The sequence below is a fragment of the Schistocerca cancellata genome, chromosome 2 (assembly GCF_023864275.1).
Source record: "Schistocerca cancellata isolate TAMUIC-IGC-003103 chromosome 2, iqSchCanc2.1, whole genome shotgun sequence".
In the NCBI taxonomy this organism is placed as follows: domain Eukaryota; kingdom Metazoa; phylum Arthropoda; class Insecta; order Orthoptera; family Acrididae; genus Schistocerca; species Schistocerca cancellata.
The window spans coordinates 1,038,032,231-1,038,044,484 of record NC_064627.1 but is presented as its reverse complement, the minus strand read 5'-3'; the positions used below and the strand labels follow the sequence as shown (position 1 = coordinate 1,038,044,484).

Genomic DNA, 12,254 nt, shown 5'->3' with positions numbered 1-12,254 from the left:
TCAGCTTTACTTCTTACCCTGTCCTAATCATCTATAGACTGAAGCTGGAAAGTGCATTAGATGAACAATCTCCGCAGTCTGTGCAGTTATGCACAGTCACTCTCCCAATGAGGTTGTGGCGACAGTCGACTGCCAGTAACTTCACCGGCAAAGCGCAGAGTAAAAGGTCTTTGGGGACTCGAGGTTCTTTGGATTATTCCTGTCTGCGTCTGGAGAGTGTACACATGTAGTGAAATTGTGCATTGTTTTTCTTGTGTTTCTGGAATAAACGAACCGTAATAAAAGTGCCTTAACGTAATAAGTTGGTATTTTTTGGTGCGTGGACCGTCACTATAGCCATAAAAACCCACATTGGTGACCCCGAGTCTAGTGTTCTTTCATCAGATGGTGACGACCCCGACCCCACACAGACCACTCACCCCCCTGCGTCCCACCACGATCGTAATGGCACCGAGCCTACACCCGAGGGCAACTCAGCGGTTGCGTACGATGATATGCTACCCTCGTTCCAAACAGGCAATGCGTGTGACAATCCACAACCTCATGTTGCGTGTGACATTACACCGTCCCAAGTGTTGATACCCAATACCTCCACAGAGTGTTCCAAGGTTTCTCCTGAACTACGTTACTTTTCGCCCCCACCCCCCCTAGTGCACCCTACATCCACTGCCGACGAAATTTGCATCGCAATCAACGCCTCTGAGTGCCAACGCGAACCCACAAGGTTTACTGATTAGTGCATCTGCCTAGTGAGGGGGAGAACTAGATTCAAATCCCAGCTTTGGTACACATTTTCAATTGTTGCTTCTGTCTGTGTATATACATCATAGATATTTGAGACTTCAAAAGGCTTTGGAACCATACAGTTTCATTTTACAAAAGTACCTATCCCTATGTTTCAAGCAGGCTGCACCATTTCGTTCGATACTGAGATGCTATTTCAATATAGTTGGAGAGCCTCTGCAAAGGTGTTCAAGATTAAGGGGAATGCCAAATGGGCTGATGTGTGAATAGGAATTTGGATTGAGGAGAGAGGCATGCTAGGGTAATCTGTGCAGCTGTGCAAAACAGCTGTGCCAAGGCAGTGTAGTGGTTAGCACCTGGGCTTGAATTCCAGCCTTACAAATTTTCATTTGTCACTTCAGTCTTCATATACACTCATGAGCCAAAGCATTATGATCATCTGCTTAACCGCTTATTTGTCTATCTTTGGAATGAAATACATCACTGATTTTGATTATCAGGAATCCAACAGTTTGTTGGTAGGTTCGCAGAGGTATGAGGCATTAGATGTCTACACACAGGTCATGTAATTAGTGCAAAGAATGGTTGTTGATTTGTGTAGAAGGTGATGTTGCCCAATAGTGACCAAGATGGGCTCCCTAAGATTTACAGCAGGCAAATTTGGTCACTGAGCCATCAATGTGAGTTCACTATAATGCTCCTCAAACCACTGTAGCACAATTCTGGCTCCAAGACATGGACAGTTATGCAGCTGAAACATGACATCACCATCGGGGAATACATGACGCATGAAAGGGTGCAGGGAGTTGCCAGCTGTCAGCATGTCTTTGAGTGCTACCGCAAGTCCCACACAAGTACAGGAGAACATATTCCATGGCATAATACTCCTCCCACCAGCCTGTGTGCATGGCGTGTTGCATGTTTCAAGCTGCCATTCACCACGGTGATAGCATTTGTGGGGATGACCACCGACCTAGTGTAGCAAAAATGTGATTTACTCAAAGCGCCAGAACCTTTTCATTGATCGACAGTTGAATCCTGATGTTCCTGTATCCACTGCAATCGTAATTGATGCTGTTGTTGGGTCAACATGTGAGCATGTAAGGGTGGTCTGCTGTGTAGCTCCATGTTCAACAGTGTACTATGAACAGTGTGCTCCAAAACATTTGTGCATGCACAAGCATTGTGCTCTTTCGGCAGAGGTGCCACAGATAACCGTATATCCTACTTTACAGAGTAGGCAAGCCACTGGACCCCATGTTCTATGAAGAGTCAAGAGACTCCAACATTTAGGACCTAGTAGTAGTTTCACTGTCCTTCCACCTCTTTCCATAGATGCTCACAACAGTAGAATGTGAACATTTGACCAGCTTCACCATTTTCAAGATACTCATTCACAGGCTCTGTGTAATAATAATCTCCCTATGTCAAAGTCAGTTACCTCAACAGATTTCGCCATTTGCAGCCCACATCTTCACTAGGGTGATCCCCTGCCCATGTCTGTTCCACTTACATACTTTTGTTACCATGTCATGGGCCCACTATGCTGCCAGGTGACATCCAATGTCACAGTGGGCAGTGTCATAATGTTTCAGCTGATTAGTGTATAGAACCAGGTGTGTGTTGTCACTTCTCCTTTGTTTTCATCAGCTGTACTGAACATTGGTAAGCACAGCCCATGGATACTACTTCATTATTTATTTGTTTTCTCAACTGAATTTTTGTTTGATATGAACAACAGAATGTAGATGCTGAAGTAAGTAGAGCTACAAAAATTGCCAACCACTGACTTTACAAGCTATCAAACAACCCACATTCTTTCCTGACTGATGTGGGTAATTGTTTCAAGCTGGGTTACAGTGATGAACACAGAGAGATGCAAGATACAGGGGGGAAAAAGTGGGGAGGAGAAGAATGTGTGAGAAGGGACCAATCCCACTAATCTACACCTATATATATATAAAGCTTGTGTGTGTACATACAGACAGATTTTTCTCCCTGACCACCCACTTGTGGTTGTTGTGGTAGAGATAGCCCTTGGTCTCAAGCTGTGGGAGTTTGCATGGCAGGAGGTGAGCATGGTGAGAAAAAAATCCATGAAATATGGAGTGATAAATACTTTTAGGGAAAGCTATATACTCTGTGACATATGGGATTTACCGTACATGTGAAAATGTGTTTATAGTTTTATTCGTCCGACATAATATGATGCTTGCCCATTTCATCATTCACTCTTTAATAATCATGTGTAATGTCAAACAGATCAGCTTCTAATCTCTCAGAACACTTTCGGCATTCAAACTTTACCAAAAATCAACAGATACAAAAAGAAAAAAATTCACATACACTCAAAGATAAAAATACTTGAAAGTAACAAATGAATAATCGAGTGGTACACTACAGTGATTTCAGAAAATTATTTTGCTTATTCTTTTTGGGTATATTCATTTTCATAATTTAGCATGGTTTTGTCAATCACTTTGCTTATTCTTCTTTTGCATCACAGAATGGATGAAACGTGTTGAGGACACTGTCACCATTACACTGCATTGTGAAGGAAACAATAAAAACATTTCCACATACATGGTAAAGTTTGTAAGTCGTATATTACTTAGCTTTACCGAAGAGTATTTATTGCTCCATATTTCACAGATTTTTGCCCACCACACTCACTCAATGCCACACATCATGACCAAACTACCTACTAACAGGATACTTACCGTAAAGAAGACACTCAAGCTGCAGACAGGAAAAATTAAAAGACACTCACATACAGCTTTTGGCCACAGCCTTCATCTGTAAAAGACACACACACACACACACACACACACACACACACACACACACACAAGCAAGCACACCTCATGCACACGCAACCAACTCCAGCATCTTGGGCAGAAGTTACTTTTAAATTGAATAGGTAAATTTGTTGGAATCATTAATACAAGGGATACAGGAGAAGCTGCATCTGCTGCATCTGTGAGGGTAGTAGCTCCAATGACAATTTTTCTCATAGTTTTAATCTATGAATGGATAGTATTCCAGCCCGAGACACTCCAGTTTGTTGCAGTTGTGTGCGCATGAGGTGTGCTTGCTCGTGCGCGCATTTGTGTGTGTGTGTGTGTGTGTGTGTGTGTGTGTGTTTGTGTGCATGCATATTTTACTGATGAAGGCTGTGGCTGAAAGCTTTATGTGAGTGCATTTTGATTGTGCCTGTCTGCAACTTGACTTGTCTCCTTTACAGTAAGTGGTAATCTGTCTTTTCCTATATTGTTGTATTCCTACCTGGAGTTTCCATTGTTTGATTCTTAAGAGCATAACTGCGCTCATAATATCCTCAATGACATATACATCTGTAGGCATTTCATACCTAGAATGGTATTCATTCCTTCTCCCATGACATATATTCTGACCTAGGCAATGGCAGTTTTCTCAGCTAATTTCATCATAAGTAAGCACTCAGGAATGGAAGTCCTGAGTGGAGTGGGTGGGTGGGCTGGAGTCAGTCCCATATCTCTACATTGCAAGCTGAGCTGCAGTTATCATCTTCTGTGTGCCTAACCAATGCTCAATGTTTATTCAGCATCCTGAATGGTTTTGTTGTCTTTCCTCTTCTCATTATTTATATTCTATCTGTATCATGTTCACTTTGAAAAATTGTTAGAGATTCATATTTTTGTCAAGACAAATACTTTACAAAAAACTGTTTGCACCTTAAACATACATGAAAAGCTTTCTCATACTTTCAAACATGTATACTTACCTTCAGCTTCATTACTGGTCCCCAGTGAGCACCTGAGGTAAAGTTACCATGGCACATACGATAAGCTGTACCATCAGTTGCTATAGTTCTCCTGTCAGCATTTGTTAAATGCCAAAGGGGTGGTTCTTCATCACAATGCCAAAGACTGTGCAATCCGATTAGCTCATATGAGGTGCTGTTTTTTATAAGGTTCTTTATGTTATCAGAGACAGGTCCAATGAGATGAAGAATAACTTGGCTGTAAATAAATATCTTATCAGTATATTGTGGTATACAATAAATATGAGATTAAAGCAGTCATCTTTGTATATTATGAGGTATTATACAGTTTTAAGTTTCATTTACACACATTAAAATTTTTTTCATCTCAAAAAAATGTATTTGTTGTGTTGTGCATAGTTATGTACAAGAGTTAACACGTGTGCATTTTGACTGATTTATGATCCAATATTATTTTATTGATTTATTGATTCATTCATCATGGTCTGATAAATACCTTGAACAGCAGTCTTCAAGAATGTCAGCTGAGTCAAGATAGAGAGCTTAACAGATCAAAACAGTTGTTTTCTTTAATATAAATTACCAGCTAACATGGAAAAGCTTCGCAATAGCTGAATATGTATGGGAATTGTATATGTGTCCTAATCTCTTCTCTCCCTCTCTCTGTCAATGTTATCCTCCCCCTCTCTTTGTTCATCTCCCCCTTCTCCTCCTCCCTCTCTTTTCCATATCCCCCTCCTCCTACTCTCATTGTCCATCTCCCACCTCCCCCCTCCCCCCAAAAAAATCCCTCTCCAACTTCTCCTCACCCCCTTCTCTGACAATCTCCTCCTTCCCCTTTCTCCTCCTCTTCCCCTCTCTCTCTGACATGAGCCTTGCCTATTTTTATTGCAAACACAACCTCAATTGGGAAATGAGGTTGCTTAAAATAAATAGGTAAACTGATTGGAGTCATTAATATGAGGGGTACAGGAGAGACCTCTTGAACTATTGCATCTGTGAGGATAGTAGTTTCAATGATGGTTTTTCTTATAGTTTTAGTCTGTGAGTGGATAGGACTGCAAAGTTTTGGATAATTCATATTTCACAGATTTACATTTCACAGTAGTTTTCTAATCACAAGTCGATGCACCATAAATGCAATAGTCCTCTTTACTCCTAAAACTGTCTGCAATGAAGAAAACAAAAGAGCACTCCATTACGCATTTTGTTTAAAATTATATATAAAGAGAAAGATTGTCAAACAAGTAAGCTTTTGGCCAAAAAGGCCTTCTTCCAGATTGGACAACATACACACACACTCTCCTTCTCTCTCTCTCTCATGCAAATGCAACTCACTCTCAATGACCACTGTCTCTGGCTGCTGAGGCCACACTGTGAGCAGCTGCACATGATGGGAGAAGCAATCTGGGTTATGGGGGTAAGGAGGGATAAATATAGCAGGGCAGGGGTTGGGGGTGGTAAGGTGCTGCTAGTGGGAACATAAAGGGATAAGGTGGAGAGAGGGTAGGACAGCTAGGTGCTATCGGGAAGATAGACAGAGGGTGGCAGGTAGTGGAAAAGTGGAGAAGTAAAAAGACTATGGGTACATTGGTGGAACAGAGGGATGAATAGAGCTGGAGTGGGAACAGGGAAGAGGATGGATGGGTGAAGGCTAATGACTAATGAAGATTGAGGTGAGGAGTGTTACGGAAATGTAGGAGATATTGTAAGGATAGTTCCCTTCTGCACACTTCAGAAAACATGGTGTTGGTAGGAAGGATCCAAATGGCACAGAGTTTTAAGAACTCAATAAAATGAAGAAATTTTTGCTGGGAAGCATACTCAGCAAAGAAGGATGGACAGTGAGTATAGTAATACATTAGCAGAAGCTGACAGTTTTCTTTTGTTGTGCCTATCTGTGACACAACATCTCCTCTACATGGTGAGTAGCAATCTATCCTTTTCATAATATTGTCATTGTTTCATCCAGGATTTCCCACTGTTTGATTTTGCCTAATGGGTTTTCTTCCATCCCGTAACAAGTACTGTTTTCCTTAGTTACTATTTTCTAATGCATTACGATACTCTGTGTCTGTCCTTCTTTCTCTGCTTTCCTGTGTTTCACTTGTTGCCTTCCTAACTGCACCACACACTCCTACTTAAGAGCCACACTGTAGTAACTGTCTTTGCTGCACACAACACACAGCTACATGCCTGCTGATGGCTGGTGCAGCACCTCATGTGTTACATAATTTCTCTCACCGATATAATTAATCCTAGACCTTCAAATTGATCACTCTTCCTGCATCACTTTTACGTATTTTTGCACGTTATTTGCTATGCCTTCCTGCACCACAAAACATGTACCTCGTCCTACCAACCAACCCGTCGTCCCCCCCCCCCCACTCCTTCTCCTCCTTTTTTTCCAGTTTGCACATACTAACTTCACCTAATCTAGTCACACTAGCTGTAACCCTTCCTCATAGATACCCACCCACATTACAGTCTTCTTAATTATTTTTCCTTTGATCTAATTGTGTTTTCACATTGATTTCAGTGGGTTTTTGCCTTTCACTATTGGGCTACTGCATTAGGTTTCATTTTGTTTACCCATATCTCGTCCATTCTGTTTTTTCATGATTTTTCCTACATATTTTGGTGTATTTTTGTGGATTTTTTTGCACATATTTCTATGTTATTTGCATATTTTTTACGTTTTTTTACTGTCCACTATAGATCCTTGGCCCTTCCATCTGCGCCAGTACAGAGAAATGTCCTTATTCCTAACCAGAGCCCAGTCCCACATACTTTTCCTGTGTTGTTGCTTGACTCATGAAATCGCCTCAAATGGCCTTACCATCAAATTACACATCTCTGGCTGCAGCACTTCATTCCACAATGACCTTCATCTGTTCAGATTCCACCAGTTCTTAACCTCACTGACATTAGCCCTGCAAAATCTAGTCAATCAGGCCCATACTCCTTGCAATACCTCCTCTCCATCCATAAAATTCTCCTGCTATGCACCCAAATTCTTGGACTCCATCTCACACATTGAAGCTCTTGCCCTCCAGGAGCCAGTGCACCATTCACTATGCCCCCTCAAAAAATTTTCCAACCTATTCACCTCCTGCTCTTGCTTTGGACTACCAATATCCACCATCTCTACAACAACCTCCAAACTGCCCCCACATCCCCTAATAGTTGACAAGCCCTGCTTCATAGACCTACTACATTTACCCCATCCTCAAAAAACTCCCTTCCACCATCATACAAAATCTGGAACATAAACAGACACAAAATACAGTCATGAACCTTTCTTCCACAGAAGTATTAGTCCTTCCCAACAACCTCACCCTTTGCCCCACTCCAAATTCAATTCAATCATGCAAGGCTTGTTAAAGACCTTCTCTCCTTCTTCCAGTCCCTACAGTGGAAACACTTTTTTGCCACCAACCCTAACAATCAGACTCAACCAAAGACCAATGTTGAAACCTGCCTGACTCAGTTCACTCCTCCATCCAACCGTGACCCACTGCCACTGTCCGCAAATCACCCTCTGTTAATTTTCCAGAATTTCTTAACCTTAAACCTTGCTCCACCATCATTCCCCAAATCCCACAACATGCAAGCTAATCTCACATCTACAGAGAGAACTGCAATCCCCATCTGAAAACTGATCCTGACCTGCTGACAAAGGCTGCACCACTTTTCTTTTGAACCACGAGGATTACCTGGCAGAAGGACTCTGACAGCTGTCAGATTCATCCCTCCCCACCCAAACCACTCCCCACCTTCTATATACTTTGTAAAGTCGATAAACACTACCACTAAGGGTGCCCTATTACAGCTGGTTTCTGTGCCTCCACTGAGAGAATCTCTGCTCTTGTAGATCAACATCTTCAGCTTATCGCTCACAACCTACCCCACTCTATAAAAGATACTACTCATTTCCTCCACCAACTATCCATAGTTCCTGATCCTTTATCACACAGTACCTTGCCTGACACTATTGATGCCACCTCTTTACACTAACAACATTGCCAGTCTTGGACAGTACCTTTCCCAGTGCCCAACGGATTACAAACCGATAACCTCCTTCCTGGTCACCATGACAAACTATATCCTCACCAACAATTACTTCTCTTTTGAAGTCATCACTTATAATTAAATCCAGGGTACAGCAATGGACACCTGCATGCAACATCCTATGCCAACCTATCCATGGACCATCTGGAGGAATCTCTCTAACCACTCAGAATTCCAAATTCCTCACCTAGTTCAGATTCACTGATGACATCTTTATGATAGGGATTGAGGGTGAGGTCCCCCTATTCATATTTCTCCAGACCCTCAACAACTTCTCCCCCATTCACTTCACCTGGTCCTCCTCAACTCAACAAGCCACCTTCCTCAGTGTTGACCTCCATCTCAAAGATGGATACATCAGTACCTCTGTCCATATCAAACCTACTAACTACAGTAATACCTCCACTTTGATAGCTGCCACCCACTTCATACCAAACTGTCCCTCCCATACAGCCTAGTCACCAATGGTCATCACATTGGTAGTGATGAGAAGTCCCTCTTAAAATATACCAAGAGTCCCACTGAAGCCTTCACAGCAAGAAATTTTGCTCCTAAACTTGTACAGAAACAGACCTCCTGTGCCTTATCTCTCTAGTCAGCTCCCCCCCCCCCCCCCCTTAACCTCCCAATGTCTGCCCTGCCCACAGAAGAGAATTCCACTCACAACTCAGTGTCACCCAGACTGACTGGAGGACTACCTCTTATTGAGCCCTGAAATGAGGAATATCCAATTCACTATCCTTCCTGCCCCTCCCACTGTGGTATTCCACTGCCCACTGAACCTACACAAACCCTGCTCCAAATCCCTTGCCTCATGGCTCATACCCCTGTAATAGACCTAGATGCAAGACCTGTCCCATACATCCTCCCACCCCCACCTACTCCAGTCCCATCACAAGGATTGCCTATGCCATCAAAGTCAGGGCTACCTATGAAACCAGTCACATGATATACAAACTAAACTGCAACCACTGTGCTGCATTCTACATGGGCATGACAACCAACAAGTTGTCTGTCCACATGAATGGCCACTGACAAACTGTGATCAAGAAATATCTGGACCACACAGTTGCTTAGCATTCTGCCCAACACAATTCCCTTCATTTTAATGATTGCTTCATAGTCTGTGACATCTAGATCTGTCCTACCAACACTAGCTTTTTTAAACTGCACAGGTGGGAACTCTCCCTGCAATGTATCCTACATTCTCACAACCTTTGTGATCTCAACCTTCATTTTAGTCACTATCCTCCACCCACCTATCCCCTTCCCTGTTCCCTCTCCAACACGACACAACCCTCTACTCCACCACTGCACCCACAGTCTTTCTGTTTCTCTCCTTTTCCACTGGGCCCCCTCCGCACCCTCTGTCTAACCTCCGAACCATACCCAGCTACCCTACCCTCTTTCCATCTCATCTCTGTAGGCTTCCATAAGCAGCACTTTACTGTCTCCCAATGCTATCCAATCATCCCTCCCCCATCCATTCTCCAGTCTTCTCTTGACCCCCATCACCCAGATAGCGTCTCCCGTCACAACAGCTACTCACAGTCTGGCTTCAGCAGCCAGAGACAGTGGCCATGTGTGAGTGAGTTGCATTGTGTGTGTGTGTGTGTGTGTGTGTGTGTTTATGTTGTCTAATTAAAGAAGAAGGCCATTTTGGTTGAAAGCTTACTTGTTTGACATTGCTTTTGTTGTGCCTGTCTACAACTCAATATCTCCTCTGTATGGTGAATAGAAATCTATCTTTTCCATAATATTGCCACTATTTTATCCTAGATTTCCCATTTTTGATACAAGGAGAAAGAATATATGAGGAAGAAACAATTTGTTAATGGTTCAAATGCCCTGATATCTGACTGTGAGAAAGAAAATGAAACTGCACATTTTCACAGCACAGCAATTACTTTCTCACTGTCAGTTTTAACAGAACATATGTACATTGTCTGAATGACAGAATACTGTGTAACAACTTAAAGCAAAACTGTCAAGAACTTTTTGAGATGTTTGCTAATGATGTTTCCCCTTTATTATGAAACATGCGTTTATACTTTACATATACAGTGAAGCCTCTATAAAACATTTTTTAAGGGATCATGAATTCTGAACACTGTATGGAGGAAAACACTATAAAGATGAAGATTTCCAATTGATAATTACTGAGGATATATGACAGAAAAACACAGTAAATAGTAAAAATTAAAAATGAAGTACTTTAATAATGAATTTATAAAATAAACATTCAGTCATATTTTTGCAAAAAGTCTATGAATTGGCATAACATGAACATCACATGTCTAGGATTTTTGAAGTACTCAAACAAACATTTTTGCTTCCTATTTGTTCTGGATTGTATCAGAATCATTTCTTGCTCCAAATGAGGAAGTCGTATTGTTGTTGTGTCCTAAAGTTTATGGGCCAACAAAAACCTTCTGCATATTTCAAATCCTTCAGCTGCCTCTGTATATGATGGTACAGGTTCATCTCTCACCTCACTATCACTTTCATTTTACTTCCATTTTTCCATTCTTCTCTCAGCAATCAATTCTTCAACACTCAGCCCTCCTGTAGTTGCCACATGATCATCTGTGGTTACAAACTCAACAGAAGACAGAATTATTGCCTACTAATTCATGGAACTCCTGCAATTCACATCCAACTCCTTCCACTGGAACAACCATCTTAATTTCATGGAATCCTGCTTCCTGAAAACAGTATCTGATAGTTTCTGCACCGACTTCCCATAGTGAATACATTACCAAATTCATAGTTTGTAAAATGTTAAGCTTCAGCTGTGAGTTATACTGGCTTCCTGGCTTTCTTGTGTATATGGCATTCAAAGTCTTTCTTACCAGAGTTGTCATGTATTTAAGCTTCAGGGCATGTATTATCCTCAAGTCCTTACGTTGCAGCTGGCTGGTGCAACTGGCTGGCAGGAAAACCACTTTTACATTCTTCAGAAATGAAGTATCTGTGGGATGTGCCACACATCTATTCACAAACAATTCCTGCGGATCTTCAGGCCTCAAATTCCTTCATTAATAGGAATTTATTCCCCTACATTCACCCTTTCTTCCCAGCCAGGATCGATACCAAAAACGTCTGTCTTTTCATCGTTGTCATCACCATCCTGCCCTAATCATAATGATTGCAGACACTGTCGGGGAAATATTCGAAAACAACTATGACTACCATAAATATAAATGTAAATTTAGGGTCTGTGTGGTTGTCTGTGGTGCTGCTGCAAGAAGAGCAAATGCTTGAAAGCTAATATGCTGTTTCTTTTAAGTGATTCTATGTTCCACACATCAGTCCATTACACAGTAGGTGGGTAGTTGTCTTTCCCTTATTTTACATATTGTTCCATCCTGGAACTTCCATTGTTGTTATAAATTTAGATAAAGTATCCTTGAGTAGACAAGTGTCATAATACAAAACAAGCTGCTGAGGCATAATTCACAATAATTACAATACTCTGTTTTATCTAATAAGACAACTGTAATTACTTTTAAAAGATAGGAACCCTGAGCTCTCTCACTTGTCAGAAATTTTTAATATGACTTTACAAAAAATCCTTCATTCCCCTTCCATTTTCAAGTGATATTCCACCGAGTGCACATATGCGGATTCGCACCAGGAATATCCCACGTGCATCGTGTAATTGGACAAGGGGCAC

General features: G+C 41.6%; 1 protein-coding gene across 1 annotated transcript in view; it reads right to left on the bottom strand.

The window, feature by feature from the left end:
- The window catches only part of LOC126160794 (adhesion G-protein coupled receptor G6-like), a 138,030-nt gene that overhangs the window by 78,745 nt on the left and 47,031 nt on the right, over window positions 1–12,254 (bottom strand). The window contains exon 6 of the mRNA XM_049916930.1: window positions 4,508–4,745. Within this exon, the coding sequence (XP_049772887.1) occupies window positions 4,508–4,745 (238 nt within the window). The remainder of the gene's footprint in view (window positions 1–4,507; window positions 4,746–12,254) is intronic.